The sequence below is a fragment of the Chinchilla lanigera genome, unplaced genomic scaffold (assembly GCF_000276665.1).
Source record: "Chinchilla lanigera isolate Chin_1 unplaced genomic scaffold, ChiLan1.0 scaffold00049, whole genome shotgun sequence".
Taxonomy (NCBI): Eukaryota; Metazoa; Chordata; class Mammalia; order Rodentia; family Chinchillidae; genus Chinchilla; species Chinchilla lanigera.
The window spans coordinates 4,293,873-4,321,770 of record NW_004955450.1 but is presented as its reverse complement, the minus strand read 5'-3'; the positions used below and the strand labels follow the sequence as shown (position 1 = coordinate 4,321,770).

General features: G+C 36.7%; 1 protein-coding gene across 5 annotated transcripts in view; it reads left to right on the top strand.

Moving 5' to 3' along the window:
- Positions 1-27,898, top strand: part of Neo1 (neogenin 1) — a gene marked incomplete at its 5' end in the record, with an annotated part of 133,830 nt that overhangs the window by 3,227 nt on the left and 102,705 nt on the right. For all 5 annotated transcript variants that reach the window (XM_013519002.1, XM_013519003.1, XM_013519000.1 and 2 more), the window contains 3 exon segments: positions 2,353-2,628; positions 4,298-4,451; positions 8,542-8,678. In XM_013519002.1, coding sequence (XP_013374456.1) covers positions 2,353-2,628; positions 4,298-4,451; positions 8,542-8,678 — 567 coding nt within the window.

Here is a 27,898-nt window from a genome sequence, read left to right as displayed (position 1 = left end):
TCTGTCTCTCTCTCTCTTTCTTTCTTTTCTTTTCCATGCTTTCCTGCCTGGAGAGAAGTCTAGCTGTGCACAAAGGTGGGGGGACTGGGCTGGTTTAAATGCAGACGTTGTTACTCCTCTTGCCAACTCCACGTCCCACTCCCACTTCCTTTTTCCTCTTGCAGTTCTTCAGAGGCAGCAGGACAACTGGCTTCCCTCTCATGAGCACAAGAAGCTGCCGTGTTCTCTGCCTGGATATGACAGTTACTAGTTCCTCCATATACTTTCCCTATTCAGAAACTTTTTGCTTGCCAATTACCCAGAAGCTTCATGCTTTCCAATTCCCCATTTGTTTTTGTGGGTATACATTTTTTAAAATTACTCATTTTCATGAGACCTTAAGAGGGGATTTTGTTAAGCTTCCCTTTTTCCAAGCTGTATTGGATTTTGTGCTTCATGTTAATCTTTTCTCAGTTTTCTGGTTTTTTAAAAGTAGGTATTTGGATTATTTTCTTTCCTTCAAAAATCATCTTAAAAGATAAGGAAAAATTTATAGCAGAGTTAACAAACCTATGTGTTATTTATGTGTTATTTTATTTCACATTTTATTTTGAGGTATGGTAATTTTAAACTTAGAGAATAGTTCCAAGAAGAGAACCAAAAAACCTCATATGCCTTCACACAGGTCACCCAGTTGTTTACATTTTACCACATCTGCTTTGTCATTCCCCAAATACTTTTTTCTGAACCATTCAGGGTAGTCAGGTGTATACATGTTGCCTTGTCACCCATGCTTAAACATGTTAGTGTACATATCTTAAAAATAAGGATATTCTCCTAAGTAACAACAGGTGTCCACCAAAAGTGGGGAAATAATCTTAGTACATTATACTAATTAAATAATTTACTTTAGATTTCAGTATTGTCTCAGTAATGGTTTTATAGCAAAAAACAAAAGCAAAAACTTTGCCCTCTCCCTGTTTCTTCTTTGGTCTGGGTTACATGTGTTACTTAGTTGTTTCTCTTTAGAACTCTTTTGATATGCAGTAGGCCTTCAAGTTCTCTTTGTCTCTTTTTGAGTTTATTTGATTTCCCCCTATAAATAGATTTAGATTTTGCATTTTAGGGGGAATAGTGGAGAAGTAATGCTATAATTTTCAATGCATCATACCAGGAAGCCTGTGGTATGTTGTTTTGTTGCTGATGGTGTAAATGTCTACAGTATTTTACTTGATAAAGATTGTCTGTGAACTATTTCTCCTTTGTTTTTAATTAGTAATAAGTATTTTGGGAAGAGATACTTTGATATTTTGTAAATATAGGGACCTATTTATATGCATCACTGCCAGGAGGCAGTGAACCACTAGTGGTACATGTGTGACTGTCCCATTGCATGGCATGTATCACTGGTGGTATAAGCTGATGGGAACATGTGAATAAATTTTTACCTACTAGTTTTACCACCCATTGAAGATTCTTGCTTGAATCACTTATTTACTACAGTGTTTACCAAATGGTTATTTTTCTTAATTCCTTTGTTTCAATAAGGTGGTTATTTTCCTTCTCCACTTATTTGTTATTGTCAGTATAAACTAGCAGATTCTTTTTTGATGAGTTATAATGTAGAAATACCATTATCCCAGATTTAACCAGAAGAAACTCCCTTCATTCTTGGGACCCACTTTTTTTTAAATGTATCTATTATTCTTCAAATAGTTCCTTACTTTATGGCATAAAACTCATCACATAAAGAACCCAGTTTACAAAAAAACAAAACCCAGTTTACCTTGTTTTTTGCATATTCCATTCCTAGAATTAGCCATTTCTACAAGAAACTGGCTCCTTGTAATTGGTATTACCAAGATAAAGTCACCATATGTACCTATTGTTACTAGAATGGTATTGATTCTGGGCCCTGGCCTAGGTAATGTATATGAGTATGGATGTGTGTATATATATATATAGGAGTATTACTGTCTAAGGACTGGGTATGTATCACCTGTATGCATATCGCACAATATTTTTCAATTTACATCTTTATATTTATATATCTACAGTTATATAAAACTATAAGTTTATGCTATATACTTTCATTGTGGGCCAGTACCATGGAATTTTTTCTGCCCTCTCATCTTTTTCCATATTTGCATCTTACTTTTTCAACTGTGAGGAATCTGACTCCAATTGTCCTTAGTACATTTACTTATTTGCTCTGTATCCCTGTGTGTAGCAAATTTCCTAACTCATGGACCTTCTTCTCAACCCTCATTCACTATATGTTGTGGCTCATGAGTTGACATGCTTCCTGCTACTGTGACTACATTTTTAGGTAGTACTTACTGACTTTTTTCCCCGTTTTCTCTTATTGTCCAGGTCTTCCAAGATTTACCAGCCAGCCAGAACCTTCTTCTGTGTATGCTGGGAACAGTGCAGTTCTAAATTGTGAAGTTAATGCAGACTTGGTTCCATTTGTGAGGTGGGAACAGAACAGACAGCCTCTTCTTCTGGATGATAGAGTTATCAGGCTTCCAAGTGGGACACTGGTGATCAGCAATGCAACTGAAGGAGATGGAGGACTGTATCGCTGCGTAGTTGAAAGTGGTGGGCCGCCGAAGTATAGTGATGAAGCTGAACTGAAGGTTCTTCCAGGTATTAACTGGTGGTTTTGTGTTTATTAGTGAGTAACAGTTGTTACAGTTTTTTAAAATAAGCATTTGATATTTGGTGTGACATATTCTTGTCAGCACAAAGAATCTTAGCTTTTTAAAGGGATAAAAAGAAGAAAGTATGCCAGAATGACCAGCCCTTTAATGAATATATTATTAAAATTTTATCAAGTAATGAAGTTTGTTCAATATTGAATGGTGTTCTTGATCAAAAAAATATTACCCACTTTTTTTTGTCAAGCCTTTGTCTTCCACTGCATCTTCTCATTCAGGCTAATTTTATAAGGGATGAGTCAGGTGGTAACTGTTAATTGTAGCTCTGGAGACACTGGTGAGTGAGAGTGCTTGGATTTCCATGGTTGTTCTTATTTTAACATAAACTCAGCTTCCCTTTCATTCTTTTTCTTTCTGTCCCTACTGGCCTTTCTCATAATTGGTTTTGTGTATTTTTTTTTTTTTCACTCCATATTTAATAGCTTCCTCTCATTTGTAGCTTATCACAGTCCCTCTAGCCTTTTGATGTTTTATGACCTTTCAGCTTCAATTCCCACTGCTGGGGGCCTGGTTTTTTTCCATATTTCCCTTTCAAATTCTGTGGTAGAGTTTTTGAGAAGACATTGTTTTGGACTGTATTAAAGCAGGTTGATATCAGACAGAGTAGTCTCTTTATTTGGTAGTTACAGAGGTAGGAGCAGATTAGTGTCAGCCTTAAATGTGAACAACTCTGCTGTTGATTGGCTGACCTTTATTAGCGCCACACTCTAACCAGCTGAGTTAACTGGCTGCATGAGGGGCTGACTTTTAAAGCCTGAGCTGTCACTTACTGGTTGGCTTTCAAAGGCACATTCACTGAAATGAGTTGTCACTAATCTGTTAGATAGTATTTACTTGTTACCATGGCTACAGAACTATCATTAATTGGGTAGGCAAATTTAAAGCCAGTTCTTGTGGTTGTTACCATGGCTGTATAACATCTTTCCTGAAGAGTGTGGGGACAGGAGTCACAGTTCTATGCTTGTGAGTGGCCTTCTTTTTCTCAAGAGTCAACATTGAGTGACTATCCTATTAAGTAGAAAACTTTTTATCTTTTACCTGTAAAAGTGTGGCCTTTTCCTGTGCTCACAAAAGGACAACTCTATGAAGTAAGCACCTATTAATTATCTGAATAGAAGATGCAGAAATTCAGTGGAAAGCTAGATGGTTGCTGCATTATGGAATCAAAAGATTGACAGATTAAAGAGATGAGCCTCAGAAAGATTTTCAGAAATAACATAAAAATAAAGGGAAATAAAGGAGACCTTTTAATATTCCTGTGAGTGGGGAGGTTGGCATGGGTCCTGAGCTTGCTCATCTCTCCACTGTTTGTACCACTGATGTGCTATTTACATTATCTTACCTTGTAAAGTGAAGAACATTGATATCAAATCTCCTTCACCAGACCAGTAATAAGCACCCAGAAAGCAGGAGTTACAACTTATCATAAAGACAATGCTTTGCATAAAGAAATTACTTGAGAAGTATTTGCTAATTTAAATGGAATTTTCTTGTGTTACTTGGGCCACATAGACTGAGTAGGAAGTAGCAGTTCTTCATGATTTAAGTAGTAAACTGACTTGTCTTTTAATCTTTTTTTTCATTTAAATTCTTCTTAGATCTAGAGGAAACACCAAACTTAGTGTTTTTGAAACAACCTTCTTCCTTAGTCAGAGTCATTGGCCAGAGTGCAGTGTTGCCATGTATTGCTTCAGGATTTCCTGCTCCAACCATTAGATGGATGAAAAATGAGGAGGTGCTGGATACAGAAAGGTAACTGTTCTCTGCTGAAAGGTAACTGTTCTCAGTCTTAGCTTGAGATTTGGTCTGTTCCTGTTTGGGACTATTGACTAATAAAAAGTGATAATTTAAACACATTTTAATGCTCATATGTCATCGTTGCAGTATATGTGTTACATATGATTAGGGTGTGTAAAGAAAAACACAATTTCAAAATGCTAAAGGATAATCATCCATTTCATTCTTTCTGCAGTACACTTAGCTTAAGGTTTCAGGATCTCCTTCCCTAAACTTTTGCAAGAACTTCCAGTCCTGACTAGTCTGCATCTTCTCTAATTTTTCCATGTATTTTGATGGTTTTTCCCTCTGCTCAAACAGTATAAGCAAATGTATTTTTCATCCTTTTTTTCCCATGTAAAATCATATCATCCTTCAGTTCTGCATCAGATTATCTGCACTCCCCTCCATTTCTTTCTTACATGTGAGTGCTTTTCTGAGTTGTAATCTCATAAGAGAACTGGAGTAATATTGGTGGTAGCAGTAGGTAGGTATGTTTTTGTTTCCAAAACAAAGTTACCTTGTGCATTGTAGGATGTTCACTGGGATCTCTGGCCTCTATCCCACATCTACCAAAAACACTTGTAACTTTTGATGTCAAGAGTGAGGCAAAATCACCCCCAGTGAAGGATCACTCTTTTAGAGCGGTGATGTCCGATGAAAATATAATACAAGCCAAAATATAATACAAACTTTAATAAATTGGAGTTTTCTAGTATCAACACTAAAAAAATTAGAATTGTGTGCATGCACTATTGAATACAACAGGAATATTTTGTGTGATGTACTATTTAGATTGAAACATAGTTCTACCCAAACAATAAAATTGAGCTTAGTAGAAGGTATTTTACATTGCTTCAGCTTATACCTGAAAATTATATACAGTTCCTTAGTCAGACTGGCCACATACAGCAAGTGTTACTAGCCCCATGTGGTTAGTAGCTGTTGAGTTGGACGGAGCAGATCTAGCATTTCCCTCTGAAGTAATCTAAAGAGAGCACACGGTCTTCATTTGTTTAGTTCAGTAGCCAAGACATGGAGAAGGACATGGTCTCATTGGCTAGGTGATCAACTTTCAGTGCTCAGTAGGGATGATGCACTACACTGTGATTGGTCCTGACATGTTCCATTAGCATAACTGATAGAATCACCCCCAAATCACCTGAGTTCTTTCTCAATACACATGCATTCACAAACTTCTGTCCATGTTTTGCTTCCTGTCTTCCTATTTCTCTTACTAGCTAAATATTATGCAAGGAATTTATTAGACTTCAAGGAATTTTTTTAAAAAAACCTTTGTTATCAGAGTGAAAATGCTCAAAGCATGTGCATATACAAAATGCTCAAAGCATGTGCATATACAGATCTACCAAAATAATACTTATTAGTCTGTGTAGCCAATAAAAAAATGAGTGAAATAAACAAATAACAGCTCACTTAAAAAGAAAAGCTTTTGCTAAAAGAAACATAGGGAACCTTAAAAGAAGAAGTACAGAATTTCAGGCTCCTAGAGCAGAAATTTTTATTGGTTGCATGGTAGGACAAAGTCTTTATCAAGAAAGCTTGAAATAGATTTTTTGGAAAAACTTTGACATTTTACCATCTTAAGAGAATATTCCGAATATATAATAAAGATGTAATTTTTTTTTTTGTACTGGGAATTGAACTCAGAACCTTGCACTTGCTGGGCAGGTGCTGTACTGCTGAGCTATATCTCTGGCCCATCAAATCATTTTTATATAAGAAGAATGAGGATTTCTATTATTTCCATTTGTTTAAATTATTGGGGAAATAATTATTGAATGCTGACTGTCAGGAACTGTTGTAGGTACAGGGAATAGATTAATGAACCAGACAGAGTTTTTATTCTTAGAAGGTGTATGTGCTAGCTGGGAGGAACTAGATAATAATAAAATAAATATATAAACTGTCAAGTTATAGTAAGTAAATCAAAGAAGATAAGAGTATTCCAGGGATGCCAAAAAAGTAGAGGTGAAATTGCCATTTTTATATCAAATGTTGAAGAATTATTCTCTTAGTAGAGTGATTCTTTGTCTGGGGTCTGAATGAGCCAGTTACACAAATCATAGTAGAAAACAGGTATCTTCTCAGAACATCCAAGTTTATTCAAAGGTTTTTTTGAGATGGATTTGTTTTAGTCAAATATGGCTATGTCATGGTTAATAATACTCTTCTGAATTTTAAGGATAATTCGGGAGATTTTCCATATAAACCCTAACTATTTAGAGACAACATACACCTCTCATGTCCAGTGTGTATCATTCACCACACATACTTTTTCATATATTGTTCCTTTTGCCCTGTGTATCTCAGTGTTGGAGTTCTTAAAGGCTTGCCTTTTTACTGTGAGCATAAATAAGTTAAATGAATTCTGCCAAGCAAATGTACATTCTTCTTCCAAGGCTTCTTTTAAAGGGAGTAGAATTGACCCCCTTTAGAAAGGTGGCTACTGTACAGCACTCGGCGATGCCAGATATCAGGCTTAGCAAGCGTCAGGGATACTTTTAAAATAATTGTTGGATAAACTACTGCACTTTTCAAAAGCTGGTATCATGTGTACATATTGTTGTTTTCTCACCTGAGATCACAGAACATTTAGTTTTTCTCTTCTTAAACTTAATAGTGATTTTGTTTAAGTGTAGGATTTTAACTTAATTTTTTTTATTTTGTGAGGCACTAAAACGGTTTTATTTCTATTACTTTTATCCCAGTTATTCTTGCTCTATTCCATGATATGATATCTTGCTTCTCTGTTTCATCACATAAAGTTGAATTTGAAGGTATAATTAAGACATTTCAGGTGGAAAAGTCACTTAATAAAATTTAATCATGATTTTACCAGGGTAGCATTTCTTGAAGAAGTCACTAACTGTGATTCTTATTTTCAGCTTTCTTTGTCCAGATTTTAATCTTGTTTATCGGACTAAGACCAATGATCTACACATATAGTGTACTGAAGTTTAAACCAAAATAGTACTTTCTTTACATAGAAGGAAAATTATAAGTGTAGCAAATATCACATAGTTATTGCCTCTGATTTTCCCCCATAAGGAATTCTATGTGGAAAACAAGTTATAATCAAAACATTTTTTGTTGTTGTCGAGCATAGGTAGTGTGTAACAATAATAAGATTTGGAAGAAAAAATTAGCTTATGAAAACCCAGTTTAGATAGTTTTAAAATTAAAATACACATGTATATGTTTAGTATTGTATTTGTTACTATATTTAGCATTTATGTTGACAGTGAAAGTGATTTTTAAAGTGGCAGCTTTAATTATGCATTTGTAGAATTGCTTTCTGTCAAGTACTTTTGTGTGTTTGGTTTAATTTATAATTCTCCAATTAACTAAACTTACTCACTTTATAAAAATTTGATTAGAATTTGATTTGTGACTTTTTCCTCAATGTTACAGTGTTATTGTTTCTTTAAATAAACATAACATTTTGATGTAGAGTTGGATCAGTATTCATCAGCATCATTTGTTGGTGATAGCATGTTGGTGACTGATTCCTGCCCAGTACCATACCCAGGGAGCTGCTGTCTGACAGCTGTCCTACTCTCTCCCTTCCCTTCTTCATTTCCTCCCTTTCCTATCCAAGCTATCATCGGAAATTGTCATCCAGTGACTTACTGTTTCTGGTTTGACATTTGCCCTCATAATTTTTTCATTCTGTTAGTATTCTCAGTGTGGTATAGCTGTGGTGAAATCAGCCTCAGATGGATTCCAGACTTCAAAATTACCTAATTTCCAAAAAGGAAAGAGTAGGGAGATAGGGTTGGGCTGGGGGAAATGGAATTGGTTGCAGAAGTAATACCATTTTGGGAATAACTAGAAGTGTCAGAATTATTACAAAATTTGATTTGTATTTGTGATAGCCATAAAAATAGAAGCAAAGAAAGTTGGTATTAAATTTGGATAATTTTATGTTAGTCTCAGTCCATTTGTAGCCATGTCCACTTTTGAAATGTTTTCTCTGTTTTATATGGAGAGTTTTCAGGTATTATTTTGCTTGTACTGATAGGTATCAATATTTTTCATGCAGCTCTGAGAGACTGGTCTTGCTGGCAGGTGGTAGCCTGGAGATCAGTGATATCACTGAGGATGACGCTGGGACTTATTTTTGTATAGCTGATAATGGAAACGAGACAATTGAAGCTCAAGCAGAGCTTACGGTGCAAGGTATGTAAATATATACTGTTTACATAAAAAAATCCTGTGTACTCTGTGGGTCTGCTGTTTTACATAATTTGGGAGAGGAGTATAGCATAACAGTAACAGTTAAAATCACAACTTTTAGACCAGACTACTTGTTTTCAGATTCTAGGTCTTATATTTCATATATATACAACTAAAAGATACTCCCCTAACCTCTGAACTTCATTTTCTGCATCTATAAAATGGAGACAGAGTTAACCTACCCCATTAGGACTGCTTAGAGGATTAAGAGATACCTTATAAAACTCCCAGAATAGTGACTGCAGTATAAAAGCTCCATGTTAGTATTGTTATTTTTAGTAGTGATGGTGGTGGTGGTGGTGTGGGGGAGAAGTTGGGTGTGATTTGGGGCATCTAGAAGGTTCTCTTCACTTTCTCGTCTAAGGATGTGTCTTGGTTACTTTTCTCTTGTTGCTGAGACAAAATACCCAGTGCCCAAAATTAAGGAAGGAAAAGTTTATTTAGCTTACAGTTTGTGGAGGTTTCAGTCTCTACTCAGTTGGCTTCAAGGCAAAGTAGCACATGGCAGAGAGCAACAGTTCATGGTGGTGGAAAATAGCAAAAGCAGCCAGAGCAAAAAGGGAGGAGTGGCAAAGAGGAAGGCTCTTTCCCTCCCTTACATTGTATGCAAGCTACCAGTCCCAGGGCAAGTGTAGCACTCATGTACATAATTCCAACACTGGACCATAAATCAATCATAAACTTTAGAAGCCTGCCCCATGACTGCATGAGGCTTTGGCGGGACACATCCAGACACAAACCATAACAGGATGCTTTGTCATAAAAGCTTCTCTGTTTTCAAAACTATGTCTCTCCTCAGCATCCATCTTCCCTTTTGGATGAGTAAGTCATACAGGAAGGAGTGCACCATTTAACTTGATTTGATGAAGTTTATTTTTCTCAGTGCAGTTAATGCTGACAAACACTAGCATTATAGTTGTTCTCTTTTCTCCATACCTTCCCCATGTTCCTTACAGGTTTTCAGATTTAAAAGTCAGAGAAAATAAAGATGGCTGATACATAGTTTCTTCTTTCTCCCTTGCTATTCTTTCATATGGAAATGTACCCAAAAAGAATATTTGCACTTTTTCCTATGATTTTACCGTACCCTTATTCACCTTTGTTTCACATAAAAACCCTTAGGCTCTTCTAGATTAATTTTAGGGAAATATAGCAGTGCCTGATTCGCAGTGCTACAGGCTAGCTTGTGCTTTTCATTATCCGCTTGTTCCAAATTGTACTGCTTTTGATAGAGTATATTATGATATGTGGTTCAGGGTTGTCAGCAAACTCTTAGTTCTGTTTTATATGAAAATTTATTTCTCTTAGTATATTTTGTGAGTTTCAGAGCTGAATTTAGGAGTACGTACATTCCTACTTCCAGTAGTCACCAGTGGACTCAGATGTGTTTTTCAAGGGAATGGAGAGCACAGTATTCAGATTTCAGTGCTGGTGAAAACATAGAATGCTTATATTCTCTATTGCTGTTTGTGGGTAGATTTGTATCTGAAAACCCATACAAAGGCCATACAATTAATATAATTGTGACATCGGTTGAGCTCAGTCTGTGTTGACTAGAGGGAAGGTTGGGTATGAAGCATAGCATTATAGAATAATCAAGTTAGTTTTTCATCTCTATGTGGTGGAATTGTACAAGTTGAATATTAGCACACTCTGTCTTCTTTGGCCTCTGATTCCCTGTTAATGGATCTTTTTCTTTATTTTTCCATTAATCAGATTCTTGCCTAACAGTCTTTTCTGTTTTAACTCCCTGTGCCTTAGTTACCTCTACCTACTTCAGATAAGGTGCACTGTCTTCTATACTTTTTAGTATCCCTCCACCCCTGTGTTTCATCACAAGGACATTTGTCCATGTGATTATTTTTGACTCTTTTATTATTTTTCACTATATGAAATATAATTGAAATTCTGCACCACATGAATTAACTGCATTTTTAAATGTGCATAACACATATTTTGCAATTTTTGTCCAGTTTCATCTTGAAATTTGTACCTGGAAAAAGTGCCCTCTAAGAGACTATATTATGAGAAACTGAGAAAAGAAAAAGGGGGAAGGGTCTTGGATACTAAAAATTACCACAACCCTCTCTGTGAAAATAACATGATATGGGCACAAAAATAGACAATAGAAAATAGTACAGCTGACTATTGTATGTGGTTATGTGACTTTAAAAATGATAAAACTGGCAATCAGTTCAGAGGGAAAGTGTTGGTTAATAAATAGCATTGATGTAGTGGACATTCAACTGAAAGAAACTGAAGTTGGGTCTCTACTTCAAACTATAGTCTAAAGTGAAAAAGTGGAATCTTCTGGTGGAAGGTAACTGTTAAGCAAAATAGAAAATGGTGTGTCATAAGCAAAATTCACACAAAATTGACTATGTATAAAGAGTTTCTAAAACAATTATGTAGAAAAACACCATCAGTAAAAGCCATGTACAAATGATAGACTGGGGGAAAGTATTTGCAACACATACTGAGAAAAGGTCAGCATCGTTAAGATACAAGGAACTTCCAGAAGAGATTGGGCATGACCAGGTTGGTAAGGCCATACACACAGAACTTTCGGACACCAGTTTTTTTTAAAAGAGAAAAAAAATAACAACAAAGGCAAAAACAGAACAACACAAAAACAACAAAAATGATACAGAATTTCAAAACAAGATGATAGGAAATTAACAGTGGTTGTTATATATTGCTATTTTCAGTGAAGTTGCTCAGATTATCAGATGTAAGAATGCAAGATTGATCAAACAATTAAAGAGAATAAAAAGTAATAATAAAAAAAGAAACGTTACAGAGCTTCACTAAACAAGATGGTAGGAATTCAACAACGGTTGTTATATTGCATATTGTTGTCTTCAGATTAGTTGTTCAGATTACCAAATAGAAGCATGTAAAATTGGTCAAAAAAATTTTAAGCATTAACAGTTCCTTTCAGTAAATCAGTAGACATCAGTAGTACAATTATCCCAGCTGTCCTTATATATACATATATATTTTTTCCCTTCTTTCTTTTTTTTGTCCTTTCCCTCATCTCAGTGTTCCTTCCCTTTGAGTAGTTTCTTAACCCTTTCACAATATCTATTGTACCTTTCAAGTTTTATTTACTCTTTCAGTTTCTTACACTAGGGAAACAATATGATGTTTACACATGCAGGTCTGATGTATTTCACTTATGAGTATGGTCTCTAGTTGCATCCATTTACTTATAAAAGCCTCAAGTTTTATCTTTTTTTTTTTAATAGCTGAATAATACTCCTTTGTATTAAAATACCACATCTTTTTTATCCGTTCCTCAGTTGATGGGCATTTAGGTTGTTTCCAAGATTTAGCTGTGACAAATTGTGCTGCTATAAACATGGGTGCACATATATCACTGTGGTATAATGTTTTCAGTTTTTCTGGGAAAATACCCAGAAGCGGAATAGCTGGGTTAAGTGGGACCTCTAATCATAGTTTTGTCAGATACCAATTTTTAAGGTGAAGATAACTTAAGGAAAGATAAAGCAATTCACAGGAGTTTATTAGGTATTTGCATTTTTTTCATCAATAGGTGGTGTCCTGACTTGCAGTCAGAAAGACACACATTTAAAAGATACCATTTTTCCTAATCTTTGTATTGTAAAAATTCAGAATTTTTTTACCTCCGGAACATGTGGTGTGTTGCTCAGAACTAAAACTAAATGCTGATAGCATCTCATGGTACAGAATAGAGCAAAACTCTTTCCTCCTTGGTAGTATTTTATTTCTTAATGAAATTTAAGGTTGGGTTTCCTTTTTAAAGAATTATATTAAAAGGAACAGCCAGATTCATTTACTAAGCAAGTTCTATCACCTGCCCACAAATCCACCTCTGCCTCTCCAGCCTATTTAGAGAACATATGTAGAGTGCTACATTAATCTTTCTTCTCTTGTCCAATATTGAAATGATATCCTATATACTGACTTCTCAATTGTTAAAATAGTTTCAGATCAGCATGAAACTAATTATTATACTTGTATGTTTGAGGATACCTGACGTGGTCTTTAGAGAACTGGAAATAGAGAATATAATGGTGCTTACAGGTTGGTAATCTGGGTGAGCAAAATAACTACCAAGGAAGAACTTTAGAAAAATTCTACCTAGAAGTTTTTGGAGTGCTATATAGATACATGGATAATGAAGAATTAGGGGGGAAAACGCAGTGGTACCTCACTTCATGAAGTTGGTTTGTTCCATGTTTCTGGAGAAAATGGCCACATTTGTGTTTATGCAAAAAAGATAGCTGCAGTTGTGTTTGTCACCCAATGCAGAGTTCAGAAGCAAAACCAAAATTTTGCCAAACCCTTCTGTTTGCAGATGAATTGTTTGTAAACAAAAGAACTGAGGTAGCACTGTAAATGTTTTTAGATGTATGAAGCTAGAAACATTGTGACTGTTCATGAAAGAATTAGAAAGTACTCATTACTCTCCAAACTTCAGAGTAACATTTTTGGTGGTGAGATGCATTACCATAATGCTTAATAAACTCTTCATTGATTTACATTTCTCAGACTTCTGAGCTGGATTAAAAGCTCAGAATACAAAGTCAGGTTTAGCAAAAGTTCTACGGTTAAAAGGTCCACAGGTAAAGAACATAGTTTCTAGGTTTGTTTCCATTTCCTATCATACTAGTCCTAGTTGTTTATTCTCTTGCTCTGAATCAACTTGGAAGAAATCAGAGAAGTGTGAGGGAAGTAGGGGAGACTGAGGCATCTGGATAACTATATGTGTGTGTTGATGGCGAGTGCGCTGTGATGTAGGTTGGTATTTTCACTTCTTGAGTACTTATTCTAAAGTGGTGGAAGATACTGTCTTAAGCAAAATGGAAAATGATGTGTCATAAGCACAATTTAAACAAAATTGACACAGATCTGTAATTCCGATGTTTCATCACAGTTTAAACATGGAATGGACAAATAGTATTTCAATCATAGAATGTCATATTATCCACAATGTAAATTGACAGATTATTGCTATACTCAACAACATGGATAAATCTTATAAACACCATTGAAACAAGTAGAATACAAAAGAATAAATACAATATAATTACATTTTTATAAAGTTCAGAAACAGGTAAAACTATAGTTTTAGCAGTCAGGATAGTGGTGACTCTTAGAAGAAGGTAGAATAATGGTTGAATGTTGCCGTCAGGCTTTTGGTGGGTGTATTGATGTTCTGTTTCTAAATCTGGGAGGTAGTAAGAGTTCAAGCTGTACTGTTTATGTGCATCATATGAGATCTTTTTTATTGTTTACAGGCGAAAAGTTGTTATGTACAAAAATAATATTTGGAAAACTTTGTTTTGAGCCCTGTTCCATAACTGAAAGTATTTGACATTTTCTGATGGAGAAAGTAGCTTATGAGAAATAAATATAAAGTCATACTTGTCTAACTTCTTTTTTTTTTTTAAAGAAGTTATAGCTATAGGAAATGCCATAGTGAGTGTTAATGCAGAAAAGGTTATAAGTTCATTCTTCATCTGTTTAATGTTTCAAATTTATTGTTTTATCATTAACTTCTGGGACTTTTACACATGCTCTGACGTGAATTAGTCTGCGGTGTATTTCCTGTCATCTCAGATGTTGATAACAGTTAAAATGGGTCATGAGGTTTTTTCCTTTTTTTTTTTAAAGCAGGTATTTTTCCTTTTAAAACAGTTACAATTTGTCTATGATACACATCTCCCTCCTCCAAAGAAGCTTTTCCATTTGTGTTTTATGGAACAAAATGGTAACTTCTAAATTGGTCATCCTCTTGACATTGTCAATGCTTGTTATTACTGTAATATACAACAGAAGTTTTAAATTCCACCATCTTTCTTGAATCCACAATATAATGTCATTCTCTTCCTTTTATTCTTCTACTCTACTCATCTCTAGCTACATTAAGGCATCAGTCTCTCCTTTACTCCCAGTCTTCTTCATGATGATCAGTCACAGCATTATTAGAACTCTCAGTTCTTTGGCCCCAAGATAAAAAGCATATTTCTTATGGCATTTGTGCAAAGCACATCCAGACTCTGCATAGTAAGTGTTGAAGAAATGTTTACTGAGGAAGCACCACATAGGAGAGTATCTCTACCCAGTGTGAACACACTATGGGACACCAGTGTTCCCTCTCCTGACACCTTCAACTGCAACTTCCTGATACACTTTCAGGATTGGTTTGCTTACCTTTTTGGTGAAGCTTTTAACAATTTCCTCGGCCTCAGGTACAATTGGTCTTTTAAAATAACTCTTTTTTACTAGCAGTATTTTCCAATGATTGGATTATATGTCTGCTTCTTCTCCTATTAGACTGGGGTCCTTATCAATAGGGACTGCTCTTAATCATTTTTAAATCATAGATTATAGTCTTAGTCCTTTTTGTCACTGACATAAAATACCCAGCACCTATAACTTAAAGGAGAATAGTCTTTTCTTGGTTTACAGTTCTTAGAGGTTTCAATCCTCTAAGGCAGGAAGGACATGATGACAGCCAGGAAGCAGAGAGAGAAAGGAAAAACCAGGGAAGGAGAATTACACTTTCAGGTCCTCTCCTTAGTGACTCACCTCCAACCAGGCTCCACCTCCTAACAGCCAGTCAGCTATAGTGCCTCCCTGGTCTATTGGATCACCTTCCACATAAGTAAGACTTCAGGGGACACTCTGAATCTAACCAGAATATACAGTGTTGGCCTCCAAAATGTACATGTACATCTCTTCCATGTAAAATGCATTTCTTGCATTTTTAAGAGTTACCAAAGTTGTAATAGTTCCAGCACTGCTGAAAGTTCCAATCTAAAATCTTCTCTGAGACTCAAGGCACACTCTTAGCTGTGAGCCCTTGTAAAAATTCAAGAAGAAAATTAAACACTTTCAGCACACAATAGCACAAGGTAAACATTTCTATTCCAAAAGTGAGGAACAGGAAGACACAAAGGAAATGGATCTAGACAAGACTGAACCCCAGTAGGACAAACAATAAGTCCTGTAGCTTTATATCCAACAGCCAGGACAAATTATAGAGAGATGCAAGCTCCAAAGGGCTTGAATGCCCCTGCCCCTAGGCCATTGCTTGTTGTAGTTCTTATGCCTTCTCTCTTGGGGTGGCTTCACTCATTGCCTGCTGCTGTCCTTAGCTGATATTTCATGTTCTTAACATCTCCAGCTTCATAGGGTCTCCACTGCACTTTGGCTTTACTCTTACAGCCTCAACACGACCCTCTCAAGAACACACTGTCTGACCTTTCTTCTGAAATGTAGGTGAAGCCTCTTTGACACTATTACTCTTTGTATTCTGCATGCCTATAAAACCAGCACCATGTGGATGATGCCAAGGTCTTCCACCTGCTCAAGCAGTAGCTGGGCCTCCTTAGATCATGGCTGAAGAAGCTTCTGAATAACTGGGTGGCTGGGCACTGTGAACTGAATCCCAGGGAACCAATTCTCTAGGCACCCCTTCTCAAGCAAGGGGTTCAGGTCCTGTCTTCTCAAATGGAACCATTACAGTTTTGCACCCTTAAGCTTGCTGCATGTTATGGTTTAGATCTAGAACATTTCCCCAGAGCCTTGTGTTCAGAGTTGGGGCTTTGGATTATGAGATGATTGGATTGGATGATTGGATTATGAGAGAGCTATAGTTGACTTGCTGTTAGGTGAGTCTGGTTGAAAGAGGTGGGTCATGGAAGGCAAGTGTCTCCCTCCCCAGCTCCTCTTTTCCCTCTCTTCTTCCTGGCTGCCGTGGTATGAGCTGCTGTCCTCTGCCCAGGCCCTTCTACTATGCCCTTCCTGCCTTGGAGCCATCCGACTGGTCTGAATCCTCCAAAAACCATGCACCAAAATAAACCTCTTTCTTAAATTGTGAGTGTTGGGTATTTTGTTCTAACAGTGGGAAAGTGACTAAGACAATTAACAAGTAATTGAATAAAAGAAACTTTGCATTGAAATTGTTAAATGTGCCACCTGCAATAATTTGTTTGTGGTTTTTAGATTATTCATGTTTTCCTTTGTACTTCTAATGTTAAAAAAATGAGATTAAAAAAATCTTACTCTGAAAGTTTATTGTATTTTAGAAAAAAATCTCATTCTGACAGTTTAGTATATTTCTTAGCTAATTGAAGTCATAATTGCCATGTTTATATGCATATATGTTCACAAAGCTTCATCATTTTTTATTAATTCCTGTTCTTGAGCTTTTGAGGCCTTCCAGAAGTGAACCTAAGACTTTTTTTTTTTAATGTTCAAAGTTGAGACTAGAGGTTATGTCTCAGTGGTAGGGCACTGCACAAAAATAACCCCTCCCAATACACACAACCAAAATCCCTGAAACTATTAAAGATGACCTTTCCTGTATATGACTACCATCTCTGCTGTCTGAAAACTCTTCCATCCTTATTTGCGGTTATGATCAAGTCTGTATGCATTGAATCTCTTCATGTTAAATCCCAGCTCCATGGGATATGCCCCTGCTTTGACTTGGTAATGCTGTGTGATTCTGTTTTTTCCTTGTATTTTTCTGTCCATTCTTTGTGTTTTTTCTTCATGAGCACCTTTTCTTCCATTTGCTCATTGAAGTATTAATGATCTGCAAAGTTCATCTTCACCCTACTACTCTTTATATTGTATGCTCATGGTTTCAGGTATCACGCATTAAATGTAATTCCCTAAGTTCCAGACCAGACTCCTTGCTGTGCACCAGACATTCCTGTTGAGTTCCCCACAGGTACCTCAAACTTCACATGTCTAAAATTGAACTACACATTCTTCCCTCAAAATCTTTTTTTTCTTCTGATTTTCTGTGTCACAGTGGTAGCATTGCTTACCTGTACTAGAAACGTAGAAGTTTCATTCTTAAAGGTTTTAATAATATATTTTACTTTACTCAGTATATCCAGAATATCTTATAATAAATACAAAAATTATGAAGGTATTTTATGTTCTTTTTTCATACTAAGTCTTATACATCCGGTTTTACACTGGAATACATCTAAATTTGAACTAGCTGCATTCAAAGTGCTAAATAGCTACCCCTGGCTTATGACAACATAGGCCTACTGACTGAATTGGCTAGGACTGGGTATATCAGTATAAAGTTAGAATTAAGTCATAGCTCATTTGACAGCCTATCTAGTAATCACCACTATTTTACTTTCTCTGTCCTACTCTGTGTCTGTCTTCCTTTTCAAGGTCCCACTCTAGCCAGGCTAGCCTTGAACTTACTATGTAGCCCAAGCTGGCCTTGAATTTTTCATCCTCCTGTCTCAGACTCCTGAGTGCTGGGATTACAAGCTTGCATCATCATGTCCTTTTTTTAATTTAACATGTAATGTACATGGTTGTAATAATTGTATGTAATTATAGGAGATAGTGATTGAAAAGTATGGTGAGTGTGTGGTAAAAAGTTTAATAGAATAAAAGACACATTGTCATTAATCACTTACCAGTCCGATTTTTTAAGTACAGGATGGCCAAAAATTGAACATTTTTTCATAAATTTTTATAAGATAATGTAACAGGAAATATAAAAATGACAGTTTTATTAAATTTATTCAGTACAAGAATCAACTGATTGAATGACACCTGCCTGAGCAACACTTGCGATAGGCAGTATGTAAACAAACGCACTGCTCAGGGTAAACTTCTAGGTGGTTAACTCCCCTCAAAATACCCTCCCTGCTTCAAACACACTTATGCCCTTGTTCTTGCCACCTTCTGAAGCAGTTCTAGGAATCCTCTTTTGTGAGTGTCTTTAGTTGCATTGTTTTTGTTGCTGCTGTGTTCTTAATCCATTCAGAATGTTTGCCTTTCACAGTCATTTTGACTCAGGAAGAGCCAGAAGTCACATGGTGCCAGGTATGGTGAATAAGATGGTTGAGGACACACTTGCAGTGTTTTTAGAAACATGACTTTTTGTTAGCTGGCACTCAGCAGTATTGGTCACTGTATTTTTTTTAAATCACACCTGATAAAGGCATTCATAAAAGAGGACTTAAGAAGTGCCAAGATCAATGAGATATTTGAAGTGAGAGGGAATATTTTGAGGGATATTGATGGCAGTGTCTTTGTGTGAAATAAATTTTTAAGGTTTAAACATTAAAATATTTTGATCATTCCTGTATTGTGTGCATTGGTCAAAGTGGGGAAATCAGTATTTCCCTCTCCTGACCATTTCTTTATGTTTGGAACCTTCAAGCTCTTCTAATTTTTAATGAAATATGTAATAAATAGTATTTATAAATCAGTCAGACACATAGCTCAGCTGACAGGGGTATAGTTTATATGTAAAAGTGAGGTGAAAATACCCAAATAATCTGAAGAGAATTCAGCCTCATTAATAGCCTAAGAAATACAAATTAAAATGACTTTTTTTTCTTTGCCTACTGGTAGAGTTTAAAAATACTCTTGACAAAATTGTAATAAACAGGATTTTCATATACTGCTGGTAGTAGTTCAGATTAACTGTTTTGGAGGGCAGTTTGATAATCTTATCAAAAGCTTTAAAACCTGCACACCCTTTGACCAGCAATTCCATTTTTAATTATTTGTTTTAATGAAATAATCAGTTATGTGTGCAAACATTTATACAGGGAAATGTATATTACAATGATATATCTTTAATAGAGACAAATTATAAATGACCAGCAGTAGGCAACTGGTTAAATAAGTTATGATCTGTCTGTACATCAAAATACTATGCATCTAAGAAGAATCATGTATTAGAAGACTATTAAATGGCAAGAGAAAACACTTTGAGCATATTAAATGAGAAAAAGCAGGCCCAAAGCAGAGTTAAGATTTGTATTATAAGGTTGTAGTGTAAATTGGATCATCTCTCTTGATTTTCTTTTTAAAATTACCTCAAATCAATTAGCAAGAAACCTTTTTTATCTTCATCTTGAGTTCTTCTCCCTATAATTTTCAAAATGCCAGATATTTATTTACCTTGAACGAGTCACCCAGCTCTGAGCATAGAGAGAACTGGAGTCTTAAATTTGATGAGTCCATGGTTGCCACTGCTTCTAAAGTAATTTAATTTCAAGGGCAACAGTTAGCTGCTTATAAACACCAGGCGAGTCTTTTGCTTGTCCTTTCTCTAATGTTCCTCCTTCCACTCCCTGCCTGGCTTTCTTCTGAAATCTCTGAAACTCTTGACTCCTGCTTGCTCCAATCTCTGGTATTAGATCTCTCCCAACTTCTTTTCCCTAGGTGCTCTTTATGAACACATATCTTGTCTGTATCTTTCTTGGTTTACCTATCACATTTGATTTTTTCTTTTTAGTTTGTATCTTTGTACCCTATCAGACTAGCATTCCTTGTGGCAGGACTGGCTTTTGTTCACTTTTTATTCTTAGCTCTGAGTATAGTGCCTTATGCTATGTATTTACAACAGCCAAGGACTTCAGAACATATTCTCCTCCCCTCTCCATAAGATGTTGAACAGTAGCTTGTTACCCACTTTCTTTTTTTTTTTTGTACTAGGGGTCAAACTTAGGACCTTGCCCTTGCCAGGCAGGCGCTGTGTCACTGAGCTATATCCCCAGCTCTTGTTATCTGCTCTTATAGTATGTTAGTTTCTTTGGATTTGTTTTATAATTGTATACTGGGATCTGAATCATTTTGGATTGGTTTGCAGATCTTAGGTTTTTAATGCATCAGTGGTCATGTTAGCTTTCAGATAAATTCCACATTTTAGAGGCTTGAAATAATTGTCTAATGTTTATGTAAATTTATTCTCAACCACAGTAGCCTCATTTCCATGGTAACTAACTACCTTCAAAAGAGAACTTTCAGGGATTCTACAAAGACCAGAACATCCATGTGAAATGAAATGAAATGTGATGTAAGTTTAGAACCTACATTTATGTGGAATACATGCATGATTTTTGACCCTGAAAATCTTTCAGAATAGAAAACCCATTCACATGTCCAGTGATTCTGCCTGTGTGCTATTTGTACATTAGGCAAAATGCAGTATAAAAAGAATTCAACTCTAGTTTGATTTTGTGTTCCAAAATAACTCTAATGAGGAGGAAACTTTATGGGAAAAATAAGCAGGTATCAATGGTACAGAAACAGATCTGTGGTGTTTATAACACCAGGAGGTCAGCATTGCACCTCAAGAAGGAATATGATATAGTGATAGATCTTGACAAGTTAATTAGTTTATATGAACTTTATTTTTCTTATTTTAAAGTACAGATGAGAAGGCCTTTTTTGTGGTGGTGTTATGAGGAAGATGTTAATATTTTGCCTGGTGCACGGTGAGCATTCAGTAAGTTTGTTTTTGCTTCAGCAAGAGCTCTGGGAGTTCAAAGTATCCTTTCTTTCTGTTGATTTTGCTTTCTCTCTTGCCTTTTTTTGCCTGCTTATATGAATTTCACTTTCTCCTTAGATCACTCAGATTGATCTCTCAGCAACCATCAAATGACTGTGGGTTCCATGTTTCATGGTCTCTGAGTCACGCCAGTCACACCTCATTGTTTATGCCTTACAGAGCTTCTTGGACTCTCACTTGGGTCTGTGAATGCTAGGCTGCTGTTCCTCTAAAACACCTGAGCAGATAATGTTACTCCATCTTCATTCTTTAGGTAAAGAACATAAAAATTGCAGTCTGAGGGCAAAGTCATGCCCATTCCATCCCAGAAATAAGTGAGAAGATTTTGGCTACCATCTTGGCATTATTCTGCCTCTTAGATTATTTGTCTGGATCTCAGAATTTCAAGCTTTACTTAATTACAACATTGTAGGTCTCTTACTCATTAACTGTAGCTGTCTTTATTAATATATCCTAGCCTTATTGTAAATTCGTATAGTATTACCTCTGTCTGATTAAACTGTATTTCTTTAACTTCAAAAAGGGTGTCATCAATTTTGATCAAGAAAGCCATGCCAGAGGGCTGGGGGTATAAGATCGCTCAGTGGCATAAGCACCTGCCTGGCAAGCACAAGGTCCTGAGTTCCTTTCTTGGTACCAAAAAAGAAAGTTAAGAAAGCCATGCTAGGAAGAGTTTTGGTAACTTTAGTTATATTGTTAGTGTCTCATATTAAATATACTCAGTCTCCTAAACTTCCCATTCTCTTCAATGTTAGCTGTCTTCCTCTTTATTAAAGAAATGTAGAATTAGGAATAGTAGAAGTGGAACAGTTTTATGAACTTAAAAATGCCCCTTTTTTACCAAAATTAAATTCAAAAGCTCCAAATGGAGCAATTTTCTCCTAGTGAAAAACAGTGTGTAGGGTAGGCTTCTTTCTGGTTTTATGTTTATTTCCATACCTTCTGTCACCCCCTACTGTTGAGTGTTGATTGATTTTACTTTTAAGTGAGCCTGCTTTACACAGTTAGGGTCTCACCCCATTGGGTCTTAATAACAATATCTTATCTCAATATAGCATGCTTACCCTTATATGAAAGCTAAATACATTAAATGCTAATCTAAATTCTGAGAATAACTGACAGAAAGCTAAATGAATCTATGTTTTGCTTTTTCCCAACCTCCATTGTAATAACCAAGATTTTATGTACAATGTTGCTCTTTTTATTCAAATTAATCCCTTCGAACATGGGTGTCCAACCTTTTGGCCTGTCTGGGCTGCATTGAGTACAACAAATTGTCACGGGGTTGTATTTTATAAAATATATAGTTAATATATTTAAGTAATAAAACTATTTTAACTTATTAAATTACTTTAACAAGGTAACTCAAGTCTAAGTTTAATAATTAAATAAGAAAACTTACTTAGCTGCTTAATAAGAACACCTGGCTTCACAGGCATGTCCAAACTCATGTAAATAGAATTACAATTACTGGTAATTATTGTGTTTTATTCAGTCATAGGAGTGGGTTTTGATTGTACTCTGTATGATGGGTACAGGAGACAACGTTGGCAACACACCATGCCCTCCCCTACACAGAGTTCTGTTGCCCCTACACAATCTGCACCGAAAGACTGAGCAATCAAGTCATGAAAAATAATACTTAAAATCATATAATAATGTTCATGATCTTGCAGAGCCAAATTATTAGCTGTTCAGGCCCACATGTAAATCCATAGCGCATAGCCCATAGCCTGCATTTCTGTAATATTTGCCTTTCAGGTTGAGATCATACAGTGGTTTTCAACATATTTAGGTGATGGGGTGGGTAGAGAACACACAATCACAGTTGGAAACCAGATATTTATTATAGATAAACATAAAAGTACTCCAATCAAACTTAGTAAAGGTAGAAGTAGCCCTCATACCCCATTCCCTCCCTTCTTCATTTTTTTTCTTGTTGATGATTAAAAATATGGGGTTTCAATGATTGTCATAAAAGTAATATCAAACTTTTCTGGAGGGGGTTGTGGGTTTTGGGGGTATTTCGTTTTGTTTTTCAGTACTTGGGGATTGAACCCAGGGCCTTTACTCTCAGCTACATCCCCAACCCCTTTTAATTTTTTTTGAAACAGAGTCTTGCTAAGTTACCTAGACTGGGCTCGAATTTGTAAACTTCCTGCCTTACCCTCCTACAGTGCTGGGAGTACAGGCATGCGCTATCATCCCTATCTCAAATATAATTTTCAATCAATATGGATTCACTGTCTACTATTACTATGACCAACAGAAACCCCAAAATGACACCCAGGATTTGGAGGCAGATTTATTTTCTGCTGACAGTCACTGATTGGGATCATTACAAAAGTACCAGGTCCTGATCTGTGGTGTCTAGGGCTTTTATATGGTGCATAAGCAGGAGGTACAAAGGTGAGACAGAACAGGCTGGCAGTTCTCTGATTAGTGAGCAGGGTGAGATCATCAGTTACCAGGCTAGATTAATGCATGTTTGGTTACGCTTTTGTGGTTATAGGGGTCAAAAAAGTAATTAGCCATGAAGCAGTTACAGAGCTAGGCAGTTTCAAAAGGACAAAGTTTTATTTATTTATTTATTTTTGCGATACTGGGGATGGAACTCAGGACCTTGCGTTTGCCAAGCAGGTGCTTGTGCAGCTGAGCTATATCCCCGGCCCAAAACGACAAAGTTTTAAAAAGAACAGTTTTTCTTGTGCAGTTTTTTCCTTCCACTATAAGTAGTCAGGAAGCAGAATCCAGGATCACTGGAGAAACAGTGACCAAAAAAGAAATAGTCCAGGATGATAAAAGGTACGAGATTGTGTATCAACCAGGATTCTAAGATTGATTCTTGTCCAGTTGATTTTAGTGATTCTTATGCAGAAGGTAGAAGAAAAACTGACATGTGATGTTTTGTGTTTTGGTAGCTTGGGTTTTTTGCAGTGCTTAGGATCAAACCTAGGGCCTTGTACATGCTAGACACTGAGCTACATCCCCACCCTCACTTGGGGACTTGATGTTACATCATGAATCAGAAATAGCCCAAGAAAGGAATTTTTATGAGAAAGATCTAATTCAGTAATGATCACAGGCTTAAATTGTTCTCTTATTTAGTTCTGAGACAGAGTTTATGTGGACAGAATTTGGACTGTGGACTTGGAAATCCTAAGAAATAAATCAGGGTCAGCTCAGTGTTCAGTACTTGTCTCCCTCCCTCCCCTCCTCCTCCTCCTCCTTCACTCTCTCCATCTTTTCCTTCTTTTCCTTCCTTACCCTTCCTCCTTTCTTTTCTTCCACTTGCTCACCTGTCCACCCTCTCTCCCTGTCTCTGTCTTTTCCTTCCTTTCCTCCTGCCCTCCTTTCCTCCTTCCTTCTTTTCTTCGGTTTTTTTTTTAATTTTTTTTTATTTTTTGGTTTTTCTCCGGTACCGGGAACCGAACTCACGACCTTGCGCTTGCCAGGCAGGCGCTTTTGCCGCTGAGCTAAATCCCCAGCCCCTTCTTCGGTTTTTTGAGATAGGGTTTTGTGATATAATCCAGGAAGGTTGGCCTTGAACTGGAGATATAGTCTGTCCGTAAACTTTCGATCCTTCTGCTCCAGCCTCTTGAGGGCTGAGATTACAGGCATGTGCTACCAGACCCAGCTAACTGTACTTCTGTCAGAATCAACTCATTTAGGAAGAGTTGATCCTGATCTTCACTAACCTTTGGAATTGGTTATCTTTCCATTACTGGGACAGAATATGTGACACACACAATTTAAGGAGGAAAGGTTTATTTTGGTTCGTGGTTTCATAGTTTAGACTCTGGTTGGCAAGCTCCAAGGCAGAAATGGCATGGTAGAAGGGCATGGTGAAGAAAGCTGCTCAGCCTGTTGCAGCCAGAAAGGGGGGAGAGGAACAGCACCAGAGAGAAAAGGACAAAAAGCCAAACATAGACTCCAAAGTCAGGCCTCTGTGACTCACTCAGAAACACCAGAAATATGCTTTACTAATCCCTTGGGCAACTCTCAAGCCAGTCAAGCTGACAATCCAGTTTAACTATCACATTACAGTTTTTTCTATTTCACACAGTATTTTTTTCAGAATGTTACTTTTTTCCTTTTCTTTTTAAAATTTTAACTGTAGTAATTTCCTAGTTAGAAGAATTCAGAACTGGTCTACGGCCATACCACCCTGAACGCGCCCGATCTCGTCTGATCTCGGAAGCTAAGCAGGGTCGGGCCTGGTTAGTACTTGGAAGGGAGAAGAATTCAGAACTGGTAAAGAATGTTTTTTTCCTAGGGGGAGGGATGTTTCACTAGAGATTAGTTGTGCTTTGCACATAAAAGTATGCCATCTAGTGTGTGGAAGTCATCTTTCCCAAAGCCTAACATATTTGAGATTCATCCACACTGTTATGTATGTCAGAGGCATGCTCCTTTTTTAACCACTGAATAACATTCTTGAGTAGTGTCTACCAAGCCGTTTCCCAGTGATTGGACCGATTTACATTCCTGTCAGTAGTATATGTGCCTCCTGGTTACTCTGCAACCTGACTAGCAGTTGGTGTTGTCACTCTTTTTTTAATCTTAGTCATCCTGTTGGTTATATAATGGTGTCTCTAAATGGCCTTAATTTGCATTTCCTTGATGATTAGTGATGTGAGTACTTTGCCATCTGTTTATTGGATATTTCAGTATCTTCTAAACAGCATTTAGAGTTATTTTCTAAACAATGCTGATTTCCAGTGTTGATGATACTCAGCCATATTAAAGAGAATTTTTAAAGCATTGTATTAGGAAATCATCTGTTTGTTGTTACCTGAAAGAAATTAACAGCAGAAAAATTAAAATACTGATATAATTTCTTGCCTTATTTTACGTGTCTCTAGAAGTTCTAGAGATATGTAACTACCACACACCAGTAGTTCTTTATTTCTTTCATTATTTTAGGATTTAAAGTTTTTCAATGTAGTCATTTGAAATTTCTCTTAAAGAAACAAAAGCATAACATCAAATCTGCTGTGAAATGTCTGTAATTTATAACTGGATTCCAAATATTTTTGCCTACGTACATTGCTATTTCATATTTGTGCTGATGGTAAATAGTTGAATTTCTATAGTTCATTAGTGTTTTCCAGAAAAACAGAACCAATAGGAAATAAAAAGTGAGAACAGGAAAGGAGAGAGATTTATTGTATGATATTGGATGGTACGATTATGGAGGCTGAAAAGTCCCATGATCTGCCACAGCCAGAGACATGGGAAAGCTGATGCTATAATTTGAAGGCCCAAAAGCTATAGAGCTGGTGCTGTAGATTCTTGTATCTACATCTGAAGGCCTGAGAACCAGGAGTGCTGAAGCAGGAAGAGAGCAATGTCCCAACTCAACCCAGTGGATGATAAATCCCACCTTTTCCATCTTTTGTCTCTACAGAATAGAGAGCCCCTCCTGGTCCTCATCATGGCCCAGGAAGTTTATATTTGTAATCTCATGGAAAAGTTGTTGGAATTCTAGCAAGTTAATTCCTATCTACCACTTCCAGTGTAACCCATGGTGAGAATAAAGACTTTAAGGCATGTTTGTAGTTATGGGGAGCCAAGTGGTCCTAAATCCAGCTATGATGATGGCCCGTGGCTAGCCAGAACAAAGGCCTCAACCCAGGGCTGAACCTGGGTTTTATTCATGAAGAAAGGAGTGGCCTAAAGACGAATGACTGTGGGAAGTAGGTCAGTGCTGTGAGCTGGGCTAGGTAGGAGGCCTGAAATCACCTCTGCAACATGCAGAGAGAAGGATATGCAGAAAGAACAATCTGCTTAACACAATTGAAATAGTATATAATGTTTTGGGGTCAGTGCTTCAGCTCTTATGTGTAATCTTTTATGACTGGGAAGTCATAGCCTCTTATCTTGTGGCTAGATCCCAGCCGACAGTGTGGAGCATGGCTTTCCATCAGGCCTTGGCTCACATGTTTTATTTGGGAGCTGTGGGGAGCAGGGAAACACTGCCATGTCATCTTTGCTTTAAAGACTACACATCAGCACCTCAGCTGGACCAATTTGCATTGCTTAAAGCCAGTTGAAAGAATAAGGAAAAGTCAGTACATACAATACATGGAAATAGGGTCAGGTTAAGCTAAAGTGGAGATAATTGCTTTTCTTTCTTTTTTTTTTTTTTTTGGTACCGGGACTTGAACTCAGGACCTTGTGCTTGCCAGGCAGGTGCTTGTGCCGCCGAGCTATATTCCTGGCCCTGGTCTTCTTTTAAGGAGAGTCATCCAGGTAGTCCTCCATACTTCAGTGGATTGTATTAATGCCCACACTGGGAAGGGGCTCTACTTTATTCAGTCCACCAATCTAACTGCTACTCTTCTCTGAAAACACCTTTACAGACACCTCAATAATGTTTAACTGAATATCTGAGCATCCTGTGGGCCAGTCAAGTTAACATATTAAATTTACTGTCATCCTAATAGTATTGGTCAGCTTCTCCATTGCTATGACAAAATACCTGACACTTGCAACTTACAGGAGAGGTTTATTTTGGCTCATAGTTTCCTAGGTTTCATTTTGTTAGCTGGCTCCAAGACAAATCTAAGCATTGCATTGCCAGACACATTATTTCCCCTAAGCTTCTAGAAAAGTTTTACTTTCCACATTTGTGAATTATTTGTAAAGTATTGGCCTTTCCTAAAGTCCAGGGCAAAGAAAACTACAAAAGAGGTGAGAGCATATCACACCAGTGTGTAAAAGTGAGAGATTAAAATAAAAGCAAGGTATTATATTGACCAAAGTCACTGTCCTCAATTCTTTTAATGGGACTGTAATGGTTGATTTATGATGATTG